The 21347-nt window shown below is 44.6% G+C and overlaps 1 protein-coding gene across 2 annotated transcripts in view; it reads left to right on the top strand.

Moving 5' to 3' along the window:
• Positions 1 to 21347, top strand: part of nf2a (NF2, moesin-ezrin-radixin like (MERLIN) tumor suppressor a) — an 81291-nt gene that overhangs the window by 30719 nt on the left and 29225 nt on the right. For both annotated transcript variants that reach the window (XM_063195544.1, XM_063195545.1), the window contains exons 5-13: positions 169 to 237; positions 733 to 815; positions 3167 to 3242; positions 4440 to 4574; positions 4792 to 4866; positions 8356 to 8469; positions 12379 to 12501; positions 15264 to 15481; positions 18315 to 18420. In XM_063195544.1, coding sequence (XP_063051614.1) covers positions 169 to 237; positions 733 to 815; positions 3167 to 3242; positions 4440 to 4574; positions 4792 to 4866; positions 8356 to 8469; positions 12379 to 12501; positions 15264 to 15481; positions 18315 to 18420 — 999 coding nt within the window. The remainder of the gene's footprint in view (positions 1 to 168; positions 238 to 732; positions 816 to 3166; positions 3243 to 4439; positions 4575 to 4791; positions 4867 to 8355; positions 8470 to 12378; positions 12502 to 15263; positions 15482 to 18314; positions 18421 to 21347) is intronic.

The following is a 21347-nucleotide window of genomic DNA, read 5'->3' as shown; positions in this document are numbered from 1 at the left end:
TTCTGTTGTTCTGTTTCTTCGTCTGTCTGTCTCTTGCTCGGTTTCTTTCTCTTGTTTTGTCTGTCTCCCTTACTCACTCTATCACTCTCTCTCTGTCTCTCTCTGTCTCTCTCTGTCTCTCTCTCTCTCTCTCTCTCTCTCTCTCTCTCTCTCTCTCTCCTACTGCAGTATGGGGATTATGACCCTAATGTTCACAAGCCAGGCTTTTTGGCTGAAGAGGAACTTCTACCAAAGAGGGTGAGACTCATCTGTCATTACACGCACACACACACACACACACGGACAATGACGCACACACACACACACACGCACACACGCGGACAATGACGCACGCACGCACGCACGCACGCACGCACGCACACACACACACACACACACACACACACACACACACACACACACACACACACACACACACATACACACACACACACACACACACACACACACACACACACACACACACACACACACAACCTCTCACAGGCTGTCTGTCTGTGAGGGGCAAATGCACAAAGGTGCACTGCCCACTAAGCCACAGACCACCCCCCCCCCCCCCTCTCAGCACCCTACAGCTCCCTCCACTCCAGTCCAGCACCACCACCACCCATCATTGCTGTGAACTCCAGCCAAGTGGTAATGACATGCTCTGAAATGTCAGCCGAGGGGGATGAACGATATGAATAAAGCCCTCGCTATTGTCTTAATTTGTCCCCTTGTCCTGTCCCGCAGGTGATAAACCTTTACCAGATGACGGCGGAAATGTGGGAGGAGAGGATCACTGCCTGCTATGCAGAGCATCGTGGGAGAACAAGGTAACAGGGGGATGAGGTGTGGGGATGGGAGTTGGAGTGGGGGTGGAATGGGATGATTTAAGGGCTACTCATATCCGCATGCATTACATTACATTGCATTGCATTGCATTGCATTGCATTACATTACATTTAGCAGACTCTTTTGATCAAAGGGTCTTAGGAGGAGGACATTCAAGCAAGTACAGAGTGTGGGGTCAGTGCAGAGTACAGTGGTATCCAAGAAAATTAGAACAGATAGAGAGCAGAAAAAATAGTGGATTGTTAGCATGCATTGCCCATTACTTTTCTTCTGTTTACTTTTTTGGAGCTGTTGGCTAATCATTGAGGTGTGTTCCGGACAGCCCGAAAAGCCTGTGTTGAGTTTTGCCACTCCCTTTTTCAGAGACCAGAACTTGAGTCTAGTCCCTGATTCCTGTTAGCCTCGCTGTGAGTTTCCACAAGGAACTTTTCTACCTCCAACTTTGAGCCAGAGAGTGAGCCGGAGATATGTTTTTTGGCAGAGAAGTGCCTCGTAAGGGCCAAGAAGTGAAGTCGTAAGGGCCTTTTTTACAAACTGAGCTCTCCTGTTAACACGTATTTGCTATAATGATGACGGAGACATTCCAACAAGCATGAAATAATGACAATGACAATGGACAATCACATCTCTTTTTTTTCAATGAGGTTAGGTTGGGTTTGCATGGGTGTTTGGGTGTTCTCATATCGGCATACATTGTCCCTGTCACTGGCATCGCCGGGCGGAGTGGGTAGGGAAGGGATTGCATCACATTGTAAGGTGGAGTGGGATAGGTTTGGGTTTGCATGAGTGATTGGGTAATGGGTGTTTTCAAGGCAGGATCCTCATATCGGAGTGCCTTCCCCGTGACACTAGTATGGTAGACCCCTACCGGTAATCATTCATTCAGCATGGTCAGGAGATTCATTGTCTCACTTTGGTGGAGCGTATTGGCGTGTGAGGGCAAAAGTGTAGGTTTGGCTTGGAAAGTGGTGGGGACTTAATTATTATTTGGCAAATTGTCTGGGTATGTAGCCTAGTTAACCAGCGCCACCCGCTGGATGCCAAACCTTTTTGGCTGGCGAGTGAGTCTGGCCTCGGATCTAAAAAATGTTTAACACTGTGCCCTGCGTCTGGCAAAACCGATCACAACGCAGAGTTTTGTTTTGAATCAAAGCGGACAGGGTTTTGAGGAAGTGACAACGAAGCTCCCAACACCGTTGGGAAAGCCCATCAACGGCAAAGATTGCTGATTGGTCAGGTCGCTTCGGCGCGGTTTGAAAAAACAACAGGTTGTTCTCATCAACAATCTTCGGATGTATCGTTCATCGGGTCCAGACTAAATTACACATCCAGTCTCACATTTAGGCTGGTTTATCAGGCTACTGGGTATGCAATTTTTGCATTAAATATGAGAGAGCTAGAGAGCTTGGGGACAAGCTAGGTCTATCTCAAAAGTGGTATGAACATGTCCCCACACCATCCACACCTACAATTACGCCCATGCATGAGGGCCGTCACCATGTGACCTTTTCAGCTGATGGGGGAACGTCCAATTAATGCAGGTCGAGCCTCTAATTCTGTGTTCCGGTTCAATAAAAGCCAAATAGGGAACACTAATGACTGCACTTTTTATCTTCACACTACACACCCTGACAGGGTCCTAATATCGGTATGCATTGTCCATGTCGTTGGCACGCATTGTCCATGTTGTCGGACTACATGGGTTTTTTTGTTTTGTTTAGAAACATGGTGTTGTGAGGAGGGGCAAGACACTGGCAGCCAACCACGTGAGCTAATTGTTTGACCGACAGCGGTTTCCATCAATGAGAGGTTGAGTTTTGCGCCGCCAGGGTCGCGGAGCCAGGGGAAAACAAAAATGTAGAACCCATCTGTAGTAAGGCAGAGTGGGGCAGGGTAGCGATTGCATGACGTTGTAAGGTGGAGCGGGATAGGTTTGGGTTTGCATGCCTGATTGGAAAATGGGTGTTCTCTAAGCAAGGTCCTCATATTTGCATGCATTGCCCCGTGGGACTAGTGTCTTAAAGCTTACCGGTAATCACTCCAGCACGGTCAAGAGATTCATTGGCCCATTTTGGTGGTGCGTAAGGCATAAGGGCGTCACCGCGTGACCTTTTCAGCTGATGGGGAACGTCCAATTATAGGCAGGTCGAGCCTCTAATTCGGCGTTCCGGTTCAATAAAAGCCAAATAGAGGAACACTAATGACTGCACTTTTCATCTGCTGTTTAATGCCCTTCACACTTCACACTTTACTAAATCCTCTCTTCTTCTTCTTCTTCTTTTTTTACTGTCTGGCTGATTGTTGTCTCTGTTCTCTCCCTTGTCTGTGCCAGGGACGAGGCGGAGATGGAGTATTTGAAAATTGCTCAGGACCTGGAGATGTATGGGGTCAATTACTTCTTCATCAGGGTAAGGCCACCGCGCTCTCTGCTCTGCTCGCCTGACAAGGCAAGGAAGTTGGGTGGAGCTCAGGATGTGTGTGTGTGTGTGCGTGCGTGCGTGCGTGTGTGCGTGTATTCGATCTCAACAGTGCTTCGTTGGCCATCTCAAAAAGTGTGTGTGTGTGTGTGTGTGTGTGTGTGTGTGTGTGTGTGTGTGTGTGTGTGTGTGTGTGTGTGTGTGTGTGTGTGTGTGTGCGTGTGCGTGTGCGTGTGCGTGTGCGTGTGTGAGTGAGCTTGCGCATGGGTGTCTGTGTAGGTTTGTGTGTGTGTGTGTCTCTCTCTCTCTTTTGAGGACATAGAATGTGTACAATGTGCAATCAGGCCTTTTGTTGGTTCCATTTACACAACACAAGCCAGTGAAGCACGCTGATGTTTTTAAATGAGTTGGGTTTTTTTGTGTGTTTTTTTCTTCATCAGTGCATTTTCCTTGATCATACTGAGGGCTTAAAGATGCACCAAAGGTGTTTTAATCTCCTCTCTTATCTTGTTTACTACATCTGTTGCGCTCCGAGCATTGCTGTTGATGAGCAGCCCTCAGAGCTGTGTGTTGGTATTCAGGCATGCTACCAAAATGAAAAAAAGCACTCTTTAGCCTGACTCAAACTACTTGACTCTCGATTTTGTGTTCGATTTTGAAATCGGGTTGCGCTGCACACTAGAAGAGAATCGCACCTGTCAATCTTATCCCTGGTCGTAACCACCCAAGACAATGCCCAACGTTCTATTTCCAGTCGCAAATATCAAACACTGTTTGATTTCTACGATTTGCAATGGGCGACTCTTTGAGCTGCCAAAGTTCTATCTTAGAACGTTGCACACGACGAGGTAATCTTTCCCGACAATCGCTTGTAATAGTCCTGGGAGGGTAACGTTCCACCGATTGTCGTGAGGGGGTTTTCAGCAGAGAATCGGGCCGATAGTCGTGTAGTTTGAGCCTGGCTTTAGTTGCAACTCATGAAAGCTTATTTTATGCCGAATACACACTATTGTGAAGATCTATCAGACAAACACACACTCACCTCCTTGTGTTCATTCTGTATCCGTCTATGTCTAAAAATGAAAATGTGTAGGAAAAAAGTGAAAATATAGTTTAAAAAAACTAAGAAGACTTTGGCCTGGATAAACAAACTGACCTACCCTCTTGTGCTGTGATGTTTGTTTGTAGAATAAAAAGGGAACTAACCTGTTGCTGGGGGTGGATGCGATGGGATTGCATATCTACGACCCGGACAACAAACTCACTCCCAAAATCTCATTTCTCTGGAACGAGATCCGCAACATCTCCTACAGCGATAAAGAGGTACACCACACCCTCCTTTTTGTTAAGCCTTTTTTTTAATTATTATTTTTACCAACTATTTGAGCTTTCATTTTTTTTCAGTTTACTTTTTTTTTTAAAGTACCCCTCTGTTAAAGCCTCCTCTATCCTAAGCTTTTTTTTAAACTCTAGTATCGTCCTTTTTTGGAGTTTGTTTCTGTTTGCTTTTGTTTTGATGTGCATGTCTGTCTGATCATAGTTTGCCATCAAGCCCCTGGACAAGAAGACCGATGTTTTCAAGTTCAACTCGTCCAAGCTCCGGGTGAACAAGCTGGTGAGTGCCATGCCGTGCCGTGCAATGCTGATTTATATTATAACATTACAGGGTTATACTTTTCTCTATATTTGTTAGACTTCTAGAGTATAAGTGCATGAAATGGAAACCAAGAGCCACAGGAAGACCGAAAGTTTAGAGGGGTTGTAAATACCTAGCCAGGCCATGCCCTCCTAGTGACGCAACACCCAAATCTCGAAGAGATTTGAAAGTCGATGATAATCAGGCTAGTAAATACCTTCAACTGGGACAAATCAAAACATTCTCAAAATCTTATTGACTAGGACTCTGAAGCGAATGAGCGAGAGAGATCAGAAATGACCCAGGCTGGACACGAAGATATGTGAAAATACTTCACCTTGCTAGCCTTGCTCCTGTATCCAATTCTTCTCTGTAAAAGTCACATGATTTTGTTTTATCGTGGGATTTCATCTTGGATTGGTCTGTAGGTGAGTGCAGTGTAGTGCGGTGCAGTAGTGGGTCCCACTGGCTCTTGCGGTAACAGCTGGGCACCTGGGCCCTGTGTGCCCTGAAGCCTGACCCTCAGCGCTGCTCACCATTCCTCCACAGACTCTCTGCTCTCTTGCACTACATTTCATCACCCATCACATCTAGCTCCAAGTTCACTGTATCCCCCCTACGGTACAACCTCCTGAAACGCATACAGTTGTGTGCATAAAAATAGCAGTGCCTTCACAACGATGAGTAAATGTCAAAATTCTTCAAATAAATTGCACTTTAATGCCCCAAAATGCTTGAGGACACTGTGCATCCACTGCACATTGTATTTCAAAGAAGAAAACTGGGAGAAGTATTTCAATTTCAAAGTATTTCATAGAAAGTGGAGAAATGTTCAAAAAATAGCAGTGTTGACATCTGTCTTTGCAAACTCTAAGATGTTCTGTACAAACTAACAAATTCTTGTCAATTCACCTTTGCTGAGCATCCTAAACTAATATTTAGTTGCTTAGCCATGGTTTTTAATAACAGTTCCGCGTCTGTGGTGCATGGAGCCGACCGAAGTCCAGCAACGGTCAACAGGTATTGCAGCCTAGGTTAATTGTACTACATTCCACATTTCCTTTGTCTTTCTTGGTTTTTCCTCATTAACAGCCTTTTTCATGTCAGCCCACAAGTTTTCTGTGGGATTAAGGTCCGGGAATTGTGCTGGCAACTCTATTAGTTGCATGCTGTTTGTCTGGGACTATGATTTTGGTTGCTTGCTGTAGTGTTTGGGGTCATTGGCTTGTTGAAACATCCACTTAAAAGGCATTTTCTATTCAGAATAGGGCAACATGACTTCTTCCAATATCCTGATGTACTCAAACTGATCCATGATCCCCGCTATGTAGAAAATCAGACCAACACCGTAGTGCAAAAACATCCACATATCATGATGCTTGCACCATCGTGGTTAACAGTCGTCACTGTGTATTATGGCTTGAATTCTTTATTTGCAGGATGTCCGGCAAACTGTCTGTGACCCTTAGACCCAAAAAGAACAATCTTATATAATCTTATCTAATCGTGGTGCAAGTACCATGATGGGTATGTTTTTGCACTATGTTTGTACTATGATGTTGGCCCTATTTACTGCATACCAGGGATCATGGATGAGTTGGAGTACATCGGGATACTGGAATAAGTATACTGAAGAGGACTTGCCTTTGACGTGGATGTTTCAACAAGACAATGACCCCAACCACAACAACAAGTGAGCAGAATCATGGTTCCATCCCAACCGCATCCAACTAATGAAGTGGCCAGCACAATTCCCAGACCTTAATCCCATCGAAAACTTGTGGGTGGACATAAAAAATGTTGTTCATGAGGAAAAACCAAGAAATGCAGAGGAATTGTGGAATGCAGTACAATTAACCTGGGCTGCACTACCCATTGACCGTTGCCAGACTTTGGTTGATCCCATGAACCACAGATGCGAAACAGTTGTCCCAAACCATGGTTATGCAACCAAATATTAGTTTAGGATGCTCAGCAAAGGTGAATTGGCAAGAATTTGTTAGTTTGTACAGAATATCTTTCCAAAGACAGATGTCAACACTATTTTTTTGAACATGACATTTCTCCACTTTCTATGAAAGACTTTGAAACTGAATTACTTTTCCCAATTTTCTTCTTTGAAATACAATGTACAGTGGATGCACAGTGTCCCCAAGCATTTTGGGGGCATTAAAGTGCAATTTATTTGAAGATTTTGACATTTACTCATCTTTGTGAAGGCACTGCTATTTTTATGCACACAACTGTATGTCTCCCCAGCACCACCTGTGCTGCCCTGCCCTACAAAGGCAAAGTGCAGTTACTACACATATTTCATCACATCTCCTGATGGTTCAAGAAAGTGTGTCCCTTTTTAGAGATATTGCTGGGTGAAATGTGCCGTAACTGCTGTATCCAACCTAATACCAAGGCAGTTTTTGGAAAAGTATGCTCGTCTTGATGGATCACAAGATGTCTGTTGTTTTTAAGACCTCTTGCTGTCCGTAGCATGTTGATTAAGCCTTAAATAACCCCTGAAACACATTAATGTGTATCTCATATCCAGGCCCACCTGTTCTGGGCTTGATGAACTGCAAGGAAGTTGTTTGTAGTTTTTAAGATTTCTTGGTCTGCGTAGCATGTTGATTAAGCTCCTCCACAAGCCCCATTTGGCCTGCCTGCCGACTGCCTAGCATATTCCCACATAAAGTTGAATGACTGCAACCACGATACGGGCGTCTTGGTGTAAGAGAAGAGACGCTGGGGGCTACAGACACCCCCTTGTCTAGTTTAATGGGCTAAGTTTATTTGATGAGTGGCACAGCTGGTCCGGTGCTTAAGCTGATGATGAGCGAGATGGTTTCCTCCCAGCGGTCCTTTTTTTGCTCCCTCCTCCCTCCATTTCTGCCTCTATCCTCTCTCATTCGAAAATATGGCAGTATTTCTTTTTAAAAACAAGGTCCCACTTTTTTCCACTGTCTTCATTCTTGCTTCCTCTCTGTCATCATCATTGTTGTTCTCTCTACTCCTCTCCCTCCTCCTACTCCTTCTTCTCCTCTTCATTCTCTTCCTCTCCTTCCTTCTCTTTCTCCCTCTTCCTAATTGTCTTCTTTTTAATCAACCTATTCTATGTATTTTATTTTATTTTTATGTATATATGTTGTTGTTATTTTTAATATGGTTGTCGTTAATATCACAGTTAAGCACACTGAGCTGCATGTCTTGTATGCATGGGGCTTTACAAATATAGTTGTCGTTATTGTTATTATTATTATTTTTATTATTATTATTATTAGTATTATTATTATTACTATTATTATTATTATATATAGGTCACTTTTGGTATTATCCATATGTTCATTGTGGGTTGCTTGTATGTTATGTGTGTCCTATGTCCTGAATGTTTTGTATGAGCGAAGCTCACTTTACTGCAAATCAAATCTACCCTTGGGTACCAATAAAGTAATCTAATTATTATTTTTCCTGTAGATCCTGCAGCTGTGTATTGGTAACCATGATCTGTATATGAGGAGGTGTCGTGTGGACTCCCTGGAGGTGCAGCAGATGAAGACCCAGGCTCGTGAGGAGAAGGCCCGCAAGCAGGTGGAGGAACCAGTCTTTCATTCTACTTTTGTACTTTTGCGATATTTCTTGCCTATAAAAGCAAGCAGGTGGAGGGAACACACCACGGACACACATCACACTAAACCCACCCACCCAGGGCCACACACCACACACCATCCACCCACCGACCGCTGCAACAACAATAATGGCCCTTTTACATCTACAACGATAACTATAAGGATTAGAATTCTCAAAATTGTAGTAGATCACCTGACTTCAAAAACATTTCTGAACTCTAAAATGATGTCAGCCAATCCAAGTTATATCTATAATATCTATAGTTACTGCATAGTTATTTTATAGTAGTGCTGTCAATCGATTAAAATATTAAATTGCATGTTATCACATGAAGGCCGCTAATTTTGCATATATAGGCATATTAATCGTACACTGAATGCACACCAATGCGACTGAAGACGGAATGGTGTGCCGCTTTCTAGCGTCGCCTGTTACCGTCTGTAGTTGTAGTTCAGCTATTGCTACAAGCAGCAGTTGCTACAAGCTACAAGCAGCGGTTGACCAAACGCTGTTAAAACGAAGTTGCGGTAGCGCAATAATAACAATAATTTTGGCAGCACTACTTTATAGTTATTGTTGTTAATGTGAGCGGCCCTTAACAGGTGCAGTACACCGCTGCCACATAGCCACCACCACCCCCTTACTGCCGCAACAATAACAACAACAGCAACAGCAGGCTGTCAGCACTCCACTTTCGGCAGCTCCCTCTGTCTCGGCACGGAACTTTATAGCCACTTAAAGTCACTCATGTCCAGATGTTGAAGAAATGCTTACAACTGCTGCCACAGGCTTAAGCAGAGGGGCTTGGGGATATGTAAGCACACAAAATAAAGTATCTCTCTCTCACACACACACACAAACTTGAAGTCCAGCCCTCCATTTCTCAGCTTTTTGAACCAAGCTGAGCGGGTACTGTCACTGCCTACTACCCACAATGGTGAAGCAAAACAACAATCATGGTAGCCTCCCAATCACCCAAACTACGTTAGACTTCTCAAAAACAAACAGGAAGTCGAAGTGCTTTTGGGTCTTCATCTTTTTTCCTTGGTGATCATATCAATGTAGGGACTCTCAAACTTGTTCAGGGTAGAGAAAATTCGGCCCTTACGGCCTTCTTCAGGGCGTAACGCATAGGCATTGAGTGCCTCAGATTTTCTCTACCTGTACCTGACCAGGGATTCTTAACCTTTTTGACGTTGAGGCCCATTTTTTTCGGTGCAGAGTGGCCCGGGGCCCATCTGATATTGCCCATGCCCACACACATTATATAGCATAAATATACAGTCAATCCGGAAAGTATTCACAGCGCTTCACTTTTTTCACATTTTATTATCTTACAGCCTTATTCCAAATGGTACAAATGAGTCGTTGTTGTCAAAATCCTACACAACTTATTCCATTATGACCATGTGAAAAACAAGTTGTCTTGACAGTTTTGAAAATTGATAAAAATAAAAAACAAAGAAATTATATTTACAAAAATATTCACAGCCTTTGCTTAATACTTTGTACAACCACCTTTGGCAGCAACTACATTCATTTTTTCATTTGGAAATTAAAAGGGAGGTCATCGGTGTGTTTTTCAACCTTTCCGTATATTGAAATTGTACATTTTGAGTCTGCACCTGGCTAAAATAGATGGGTGTGAGTTTTGAATGAAATCCTATGGAGAGTATCATGATCTGCTTCTGTAGTCACAGTGCATGTTGACATGCATGCTTCTTTAGGTGTAATTCAGATTTCCAATGTTGACGGCATCCATACATCGCCAAACGATGTCAGTCCCACAACCATGCTTGACTAGCCAGACGATGCACTTTTTGTGTAAAACTCACTTGTTTACCACCACACATGCTTGACGCCATCTAAAGCAAATTTGTTTATCTTGGTCTCAAGAGAAATGAACAGACCAAGGATATGGATCACTGGAACCATGTCGTGTGGTCTGATGAGACCAAGATAGACAAATTTGCTTTAGATGGTGTCAAGCATGTGTGGTCGTAAACAAGTGAATTTGACCAAATAAGTGCATCATCTGGCTCGTCAAGCATGGTAGTGGGACTGACATCGTTAGGGGATGTATGAATGCCGTCAACATTGGAAATATGAATTACACCTAAAGAAGCATGCATGTCAACATGCTCTGTGATTACAGAAGCAGATCCTGATACTCTCCATAGGATTTCATTCAAAACTCACACCCATCTATTTTAGCCAGGTGCAGACTCAAAATGTACAATTTCAATATACTGAAAGGTTGAAACACACACCGATGACCTCCCTTTCAATCCCTTTTCATTTCGAAATGAAAAAATGAATGTAGTTGCTGCCAAAGGTGGATGTACAAAGTATTAAGCAAAGACTGTGAATACTTTTGTAAATATGATTTCTTTGTTTTTTATTTTTATAAATTTTCAAAACTGTCAAGACAACTTGTTTTTCACATGGTCATAATGGAATAATTTGTGTAGGATTTTGACAACAGAGATTCAATTGTAGCATTTGGTATAAGGCTGTAAGATAGTAAAATGTGAAAAAAGTGAAGCGCTGTGAGTACTTTCCGGATTGACTGTATATATATATTTTTTTTTTCAATAATTAAATCCTAATTTGAAAAAAGCAGGCTATTAAAAACTGTATTAATTGACCTCACTTCTATATTCAATGATAAACCCAATCCACTCACAGGGCATCAGGCCAGAGCCATTCATGCATTTGAATGCTTCTCTGACATTTGTGACAGCTCTGTTTGCGATTTGTGATGAATCTGCTGATTCAAGACAGTTTTACTTGTGCAGATGTGACGCCAGAACTAAATTCCTCTGCCTTTCATGCAGGTTGTCAAAAACAGAAAGCTTTGTAGCCTAATATATGCAAAATTCTTTAAATAAATGTATGTTGGGGTACACAATGCTAACGGGTTTGCTTTGTCAGTAAACACAATCATTTTGACTAACGTTTCAATCGCTTATTTTGTAACTGAACGTGAGGAGAGAAGACATCGGCAAATTACACAAGTTCACATCTGTTGGTAATTTCTCATTCTCCATTCGTGTACTGTTGAGTGTATTGCCGTCTTGTCTTGGACGTCGCGTCTTCCACTATAAAAAAAAACTGCGGTGCGTGGTCATTTAAGCGGCAGAATTGCGTTAGATTAAAAAGACGCACGCTGTCTTCAGCATCTTACGCGGCCCTCCGGTGCGAGATTGAAACTATTCCGCGGCCCTCAAGTTTCTGAGCGCGGCCCAGCTTTGGGCCGCGGTCCTATGGTTAAGAATCCCTGCCTTAGACTTCTCTTTAGTTTTGCTAAAGATAAGTTTTATATTAAAATCGAAGCTAAATATCAACATTGTGATGTCCAAATATGATGCCGCTGAAACTATTTATAGCCTGCTTTAGTAGGTTAGATATCTGTTGCTCTTGCGCTAATCAATTATCCAAGTAAAGTAATGCTACGTGACGACGGCAAAAGCGTAACTCCAACTACAAACAAGGCTAACATCACCTCTCAGATAGGACACAGCAGGACAAGGCTGGTTTGTTTGTGGGAATGTGCCCATAGATGACTCCACATCTCAAGTCAAGTCAAGTCGGCTTTATTGTCAATTAACATGCACTGGTCATACAAAGAATTTGAAATTACGTTTCAACACTTCTTCTTCACACAATGCACACTGTTACACCAGGCCATGCACACAGAGAGTGACCTACTCTCATGCTCATAAGGTATAACACTCTACTTCTACTTGTGTGCGTGTGCGTGTGCGTGTGCGTGTGCGTGTGCGTGTGCGTGTGCGTGTGTGTGTGTGTGTGTGTGTGTGTGTGTGTGTGTGTGTGTGTGTGTGTGTGTGTGTGTGTGTGTGTGTTCAGGTGGAGCGTCAGCATCTGGAGCGTGAGAAGCAGCTGAGAGAGGAGGCGGAGCGAGCTCGAGACGAACTGGAGAGGAGACTACTGCAGCTGCAGGACGAGGCACACATGGCCAACGAAGCACTGGTGAGAACACACACACACACACACACACACACACACACACACACACACACACACACACACACACACACACACACACACACACACACACACACACACACACACACGCCATGGCCAACAAAGCACTGTTGAAGCACACACGTATGTGGGTGTGCTTGCTTTCTCCCATCAGATGTTGGCCCTTTTGGCCATGTTTGGTCTTCTGTTTGTTTCAATGCTACTGCACTTTAGATGTTGTTTGAAACACGTGTTTCTTCCAGTGCAACACTACAACACTCCTACAGATGAGGGCTGAGGCCCTGCCTGGCTTTTCATTCTCGTCTTTTACTTATCTTTTCTTTTCTTTTCTTTTTTTCTCTTTTCTTTTCTTTTCTTTTCTTTTCTTTAAAACTTCCCTCTTGCCTCTGTATCTTCGTTAAGCAGATGAAAGTGAAGTATTTTTAGCCACTCCAGTAGGTCCCCTCGCTCAATTTCTTTCTTTCCCCTCCCCTTCTTTTTTTTCACCAAACGTCTACGAAATATCTAATGTGAAATTGTTTATGACCCCAGAACAGTTAAAGCGGAACAGTTCTAATTACTGTGTTGTGTTGTGTTGTGTTGTGTTGTGAAAAGTCTCGCATTTCAGATACGCTCATAATTCCGGTTTCTATTATGCTAGCTAGATAGTAAAACCTTCCTCTCCCCCCATCAGTGTGATTTGCGGTCCAGAGGAGGAAAGACCCATTTTATTATTAGACATTAAAAGCCGACCATTAGCACAGCAGTGGGTAATGGTTTCCTCTCATTTGAACTAATGCACCGTCCGCCACTGTGTGCAGTCCGCCAGTCCTGTCACATTTTAAAAACTTTCTAAGCACAAGCTTTCTTCCAAATTATATACACAAACACAACAAAGTGTGGCGGCTCTGCCATTACAGCCATTTTACTAGAGATGATCTTATGATACTCAAACTTGTTGGAGACCTTGCTTTCTTTTTTATTATTTTAATGAATGCAAAGTCCTTTGCCCAAGCAGTGCCCAGTCCTTCATTTAGCCTTTGGAGAGGGCCATGTTTATTTTCCAGGGTAACACAACTGCAAAGTTATTTAATCTGGCTTTTGTCTGGTCTAGCCTAGTTTTCTGGTTCTGAGAGGGCAGGCTTAACCTCTATCAGATGCCTCTGGCACTAGGGCACTAAGCACCTCAGCACTTAAATGTTGGTGGTTCAAACGGCTAGGCCACTGACCGTTACTCTGGAGGCCCGGGTTCGATTCTGCCCCGAGTTTCTTCTTCAAAGTTCTCTGACTAGTATCACTACTTGTAGCATTCGCCACCTCCATAAATGCTCCATCTCAAAAGTTTCAATTGATGCATGCAGTTTCTTTTTTGTCAGACTTTTCTCCCATATTTGCAAGGTTGAGGCTACTTTTAGCTGGGGGTCACGAGTAACGGGCCCTGATCAATTAAATTGATTTCAGTCAACAGTTAAATTTAATTGAACGACTGAGCCTGTTTGCTTCAAAGGCCCAGCCAGCAACACACAAATGAATGCCTTTTGTTTCATGCAAAGCAGTCGCATGTCAACAGAGGAAGTGTGCCCTTGCTTGGCTGACTTCTGAATAATAATGAGCAACAGAGCTACTCTCGTTGTGTCCCCATTAAATTGTACATGACAGCTATTTTAGATTGGGGGGGAAACGTTTGTGTTCCATGCAAGGCTATTTCAATGTTACAAAGGCATCAGTGCCCTACTGTTAGAGGAGAAGCCTAATCAGCGCACACATATTCATGTTTGCATTACAGAGTGTACTTGGGGGTACACTTTCTCCCCTCTTGATCAAGACTCGGCATGACCTAATGAGACCAAAATAACAGGGTTGGCTGGTACCAACATGTTGTTCATGGCGAAAACTAGACGGTGGAGTGCAGTATTTATGAAGTGGTGTAAACACTTTGTGTATTCGCCCTATCTCGCAATGATGAAGAATCTTTAAAAACGAAAAAAAAGAATCCTGTATCCGGACCACCAAAATGTAATCACTTGTTCCTTTTGTCATTTCCAACAGCTCCAGAAAATATCATCAAAATCCGGGCATAACTTTTTGACACGACCGAAAACATAACCACCTTGGTGGAGGTAACAATGTATTATCTGCCTTCGCAACGGAATTCTGTTTTCTGATTGGCTGATGGGGTGACCATAGATTCTGTGGAACCCGTCAAGCGTGTGACTAAGTTAGCCGCACATAGAATCTTCGTTTGGAATGGCGATGGTGTATAAGGGATAACGCTGTAGGAGGAACCATGCACATGAATGATCAAAGGAAAGTTAAATAATGACAATGTCTGCATTCTAAACAAAGACCGTAGACTGTTTCACGCCTGCATAGCAACGGAGGCAACTCTATCTCCGTGCTGCACACGTCGAGTTCTGAGCCGTATTTCTGAGCCCCAGTCTCTCCATTAACTTTGTGGAACGAGTCACCTCGTCGGCCATTATCCCATATATAAATGTCCTTTGTGTACTACTGCAGTTGCGTTCGGAGGAGACGGCAGACCTGCTGGCAGAGATGGGCCAGGAGGAAGCCAAGTCACACTTAATCAAGAAGTAATATAATGTAACAATACAATAAATGTGTGTGTTACTGCAGTTGCGTCCGGAGGAGAAGGCGGACCTGCTGGCTTTTTTATCCAAAGCGACCTACAGTTATTTAGGTACAGGGTATTGGTTACAGGCCCTGGAGCAATATAATAATAAGTGTCTTGTGTGTGTGTGTTACTGCAGTTGCGTTCGGAGGAGACAGCGGACCTGCTGGCGGAGAAGGCTCAGATCGCGGAGGAGGAGGCCAAGCTATTGGCCCAGAAGGCGGCGGAGGCGGAGCAAGAGATCCAGCGCATCAAGCTGACGGCCATCCGCAGCGAGGAGGAGAAGAGGCTCATGGAGCAGAAGATGCTGGAGGCCGAGATGCTCGCGCTCAAGATGGCCCAGGAGTCCGACCGGAGGTATGTAGATACGCACACGCGCGCACACAAACACAGACACACACACACACACACACACACACACACACACACACACAAACACACACTTACAGGCGTCAGAGATGCTTGCACTCAAAATGGCTCAGGAGTCCGACGGGGTATACACACAAGCACACACACACACACACACACACTGGAGGCCGAGATGCTTGCGCTCAAGCGTTACCCTAGCTGAGCCCACACAGAAAATAAACTCAGTTCTATTATCTAATTGCCATGCACACTTGTCCGGGCTCCTGATTGCAGGCCTGTCCTTGTGCCGTGCTGACACCACACTTTGATGTGAAAGGAATTGTTTTCATGTTTTCTAACCATTTCGGACTGCGCACGGATACATTGGCATGCGTTTGACCTTCGCCCCATGCATGCAGTGTGAATGGGCTGTTAGGGTGGTATGCCTGGCAGGCATATTCACTTAAATGCATTGCTGTGGGCAAAAAAAAACACCACCACCACCATACTGTTTGTGTTGATGCGGCACTAGTTTTAAATTGATTGTTTTTTTTAAAGAACTTTGAAGTGATTGAGAGAAATTGGCCTCAAAAAGTTTGGCCTTGTATCTCAAATTTCCATGCTCATTAATTTAAATTGAAAAATTACCATCTAGTACGATCCACAGGTAATTGTGCAAAAACGTGGATGAAGCACGGCGCTGCTGCTGCTGCTGCTGCTGCTGCTGCTTTGGTTTTTTATTTTTTATTTTATTTTTTATTTTCCCTTCCACCTTAGATGCTAATTTGCCCAGGGCGACCGTTTAACTCCCTGCTTAATGGCATCAGTGGTGTGTTCATTTATTTATTGATGCATCCTGCTTTTAAAATTCAGGGGAGAGCGAGCGAACGAGAGAGAGAGAGAGAGAGAAAGAGGGAGGACAGGTGCTGCACACCAATGAATTTCACTAAGGATGACTGGAGGCACTACTGCTGCTGGAAACATTTAACCATATGGGGCAGCCAGGGCCTAATGGTTAAGGAGATGGGCTATAGATCAGAGGGTTGCCGGTTCGAATCCTACCCTTACACTCCCTATCTCACTCCGTGGCTGAGGTGGCCCCACATTGCTCCCGGGACTGTATCCAATACCTTGTACTTAAAATAACTAAGTGACTTTGGATGAAAGCGTCAGCTAAGTGTAATTTAGTAATAATAATAATAATGTGATATGTGCCGCAGTGCAGCTTCACAACTTGACACATCAGTTTTGCCATTAGCCAAGTCACAGTGTGCCCTAGTAGTGCACAGTAAAAAAGGGCAGTCATGGGTAAGCAGTGAGGGCATCAGACTTGTGGCACAAAGGTTGCCGGTTCAACTCCCGACCCGCCAGGTTGGTGGGGGTAGTAATTTACCTGCGCTCTCCCCCATCCTCCTCCATGATCAGGGCTTTGAACCAATATTTTTTTCCAATCGGTTCGTTCCGAACAGAAACGGAAATATAACGTTTCCGGTTTTGAGTTCCACCAATAAATTGACGTTCCCGAACCGGTTAGAACAGAAAAATGAAGTTCCCGGAACGGTTAATTTCGTTCCTGTCAGCTGATTATTCCCCATATCTGACGTTAATTAACCAAGAAAGACGGAAGTACAAATGGGACAGCCTACATTCCAAACTGTTTATTCAAGCGGATGAAAAGAATGTCCTCCAGAATTTTGTCATTCAGGGACGACCGAAGTGGAGAAAAAATAAACCTCAAATATGAAAATGCACGCTCCACGCGGACTTGGGTCACGGGAGCGCTGACGGACATTGCAAGTTTGTGCATATCTGCATTTGAACCGCCCACGGATTCCCATTAACAGAGAACACTTTTGTGTGCTTTACGTGTAAACGTGCTTCTCAGCAATATGTCTAACAACGATGCAATTGGAACTCTTACTCAGCCTTTTTGTATGACAATGGTTTCTGTTATTTAGGATGTGGAGTGGAGACTTTGACTGAATGGAGAAACAGCGGTAGATTACAGTGAATGTTTGATGTAACAGGACGTGAACCTCAGCCGTCATGATAACATGCCCAGGAAAATGATTACCTTTTCTGTAGTTTGAGGAACGAAATAAAACCGGTATTAACCGGTTACCATTATTTTTCAATAAGTGTTCCTGTTCCAGAACATAAAAAATAATAACGTTTCTGGTTTCGTTTCTGTTCCCTGTAAAATACAAAAAGTTCCCGGTTTTCGTTTTCGTTCCTTGAACCGGTTCAAAGCCCTGTCCATGACTGAAGTAGACTGAGCATGGTATCGTCCGGCCGCACTGCTCCCTAGCGCTGTTTGGGGCTGCCCCCTTGCACGGGTGAGGCATAAATACAATTTCGTTGTGTGCATTGAGCACTGTGTGCATTGGAGTGGTGTGTCACAGCTGAGTTTCTCAGGTGGGCTTTCACTTAGAAAAACATGTACCCAGTGCAGCTTCAAAACTTCATCAGTACTCCCATTAGCCAAGGCAAAGTGTGTCATAGTGATCACTTCACTTCACAAAATGATTTGAAACGCTAGTAAAATAAAATCACGATGATGATGATGTGGTTAGGTTTGGAATAAGGGGTGATTGGAGGCTGTCAATTTTAGATAATCTATAGACTACCCAGTCACAACTTAAATGTTTTTCTTGAGTGATACTTCAGGAACCCTGAAAAATTGACCATCTGATTTGCCAATACCTGTGTCTGTGTGCATGTGTGAGTGTTAGTGTGACTGCAAGTGTGCGTGTGTGAGTGTCTGCATGTGTGCATATGCTGGGGTGTATGATTGCCTGCCATTCATGGGTGTGCCTGTTTGTATTTTTGCCCTCGTCCACAGAGCCAAGGAGGCAGACCAGCTAAAGCAGGACTTACACAAGGCTCGGGAATCGGAGAGGAGAGCCAAACACAAACTTCTGGAGATCACCAGCAAATCCCCCTACACGGTAAACACCACACCACACCAGTACCATCACCAGCAAATCCCCCTACACCCTTGGTCTCCAAACAAAGGCCCATGGGCCAAATTCGGCTCGCCATGAGGTCAGAACAAATGAAAACATAAATGTGTGTGATTTTCGATCACTAAAACTTCAGTGACTCATATCTCTCCAAAGCATTCACAGAGAGTTAGATCTTATGCAAACCGTCTCATTACAGACAATTGCTAACAGACAATTGCTACGTTTACATGACGTTTTTAATTCAGAATTAATAATTCAGAATTGGATAGTTCCGTCCAACTTCCTTTGATCTTTCATTTAATTCCAAATTAAGAAGTGTTTTTATGCCGTTTTCAAAGCGGAATCAAGCTTCATTCAGAATTAAATGGATTTAATTCCGTATTAAATGTCTCATGTAAACGTAGCCATTGATGAGAGGGGAAAATGGAAAAGCGAAAATCTGATATCTGTCCAGACATCTAACTTGTTTCTAAGTGGGTTGGGGTGTTGGCTTGGTCCACAGCCTCACTTGCTGTACATAATTTGGCCTTTGTAGAAAAATAACTGGAGACCACTGCCCTACACAGTAAACACCACACCACACCAATAAAATCACACCACCACAAGTCTGCCTTGGACAGCTGTGGAGGGAACTAAAAGGCACCCTCACGTCACCACACATTTCACATCACAACTTTTAATGCTGAAATGTTTATTTAGAAAATTGTGATTTATAAATTAATAAGTAAGAAAAAAAAAACATGAAAAGTGGACATACAAGGTTTCTTCTGGACAGAGACGATATGAAACAAACACATTGGACAGGACAGCTATAAAGAGTGGACAGGAGAGGACACATGTGGACATGACATATAAAGAGCACTTAACTTGAGGATTTACATGCTGACACAAAGTGCTAGTAAGTGAGCTGGTGAGAAGGTGTCATAAGGGGAGGAGCGCCTGGCCTGAGAGCAGGGCTGGATTTACATAGTCCGGGGCCCCTAGGCTACAGGTTCTGGTAGGCCCCTACGGAAGGCAAATTTCGTTACCAAAACTACGCATTCGGCTTCATTATTCCAAACCAAGAGGAGTATTAATTAGATTTAAAGCTGTACCTGACACAGCAGACTAAGTTTTGAAAACGCATCCTCACACATTTCTCCAAATATGTTGATTTTGCCCCCCTTTGGCAGGTGGGGTCCCCTAGGCTGCAGCCATATCTAGCCTGTGGGGTCCCCTTGGCAGGTGGGGGCCCCTATGCTGCAGCCATATCTAGCCTGTGGGGGCCCCTTGGCAGGTGGGGACCCCTATGCTGCAGCCATATCTAGCCTGTGGGGTCCCCTTGACAGGTGGGGACCCCTATGCTGCAGCCATATCTAGCCTGTGGGGTCCCCTTGGCATGTGGGGGCCCCTATGCTGCAGCCATATCTAGCTTGTGGGGGCCCCTTGGCATATGGGGGCCCCTATGCTGCAGCCATATCTAGCCTGTGGGGGCCCCTTGGCAGGTGGGGGGCCCTAGGCTGCTGCCATATCTAGCCTGTGGGGGCCCCTTGGCAGGTGGGGGCTCCTAGGCTGCAGCTATATCTAGCCTGTGGGGGGTGGGATGCTTGGCAGGTGGGGTCCCCTAGGCTGCAGCCATATGTAGCCTGTGGGGGCCCCTTGGCAGGTGGGGACCCTATGCTGCAGCCATATCTAGCCTGTGGGGGCCCCTTGGCAGGTGGGGACCCCTATGCTGCAGCCATATCTAGCTTGTGGGGGCCCCTTGGCATATGGGGGCCCCTATGCTGCAGCCATATCTAGCCTGTGGGGGCCCCTTGGCAGGTGGGGGGCCCTAGGCTGCTGCCATATCTAGCCTGTGGGGGCCCCTTGGCAGGTGGGGGCTCCTAGGCTGCAGCCATATCTAGCCTGTGGGGGCCCCTTGGCAGATGGGGACCCTATGCTGCAGCCATATCTAGCCTGTGGGGGCCCCTTGGCAGATGGGGACCCTATGCTGGAAGCCTGTGGGGGCCCCTTGGCAGGTGGGGACCCCTATGCTGCAGCCATATCTAGCCTGTGGGGGCCCCTTGGCAGGTGGGGACCCCTATGCTGCAGCCATATCTAGCCTGTGGGGGCCCCTTGGCAGGTGGGGACCCTATGCTGCAGCCATATCTAGCCTGTGGGGGCCCCTTGGCAGGTGGGGACCCTATGCTGCAGCCATATCTAGCCTGTGGGGGCCCCTTGGCAGGTGGGGGCCCTATGCTGCAGCCATATCTAGCCTGTGCGTTTATCTGGCCCTGGCTGAGAGACGGTGAGGGAGAGATGTTGGCGTGGTGCGCCCAAACAAGAGACGAGACAAGACGAGAGGCTGACAGACAGAAAGAGGAGGAGGAAAAGGAGAGAGGAAGCAGTGTTGCCAGATTGCCCGGTTTCTTGCACAATTACGCTGCTTACGATGACCGTCTGCGGATTATAGAAAAGGCTTAAGGGAATTTGGGTGGGTTTATCTGCAAATTCATGGCCATAGAAATCAATAGTATTTAGTTGAAAGTAGAGATGCAAACAATTAATCGATTAATCGACTTTAATCGATCAATGCATTAATCGATTTAAAACAAAATAATCGCAATTACTCGACAATTCAACTGACAAGAGACCCAGGTGAAATGGGTATGTGAAGAATGTGTGTGAATAGTGGGATTATTTAAATCACCTTTAGATTAAATAATTGAAATACAATTAACTTAAATGTGGTATTTTATCTCAATTTTCAATTAGCATTTTTAGATTTGTTAGTTTTTTTTTCGGGGAGAAAATGCCGCTTATCAATTAATCGTAAGTCGATCGATAAGGATATCAACTAATGATTAATGAATTAATCGATAATTTGCGTCCCTTATGCCCCGTGTACATGGAAGGCGAACTAAGCGACCTGCGCGGCGGAAGTCATTGTT

The sequence above is a fragment of the Engraulis encrasicolus genome, chromosome 3 (genome assembly GCF_034702125.1).
Source record: "Engraulis encrasicolus isolate BLACKSEA-1 chromosome 3, IST_EnEncr_1.0, whole genome shotgun sequence".
NCBI lineage: Eukaryota > Metazoa > Chordata > Actinopteri > Clupeiformes > Engraulidae > Engraulis > Engraulis encrasicolus.
This window is presented reverse-complemented; position numbering and strand designations above follow the sequence as displayed.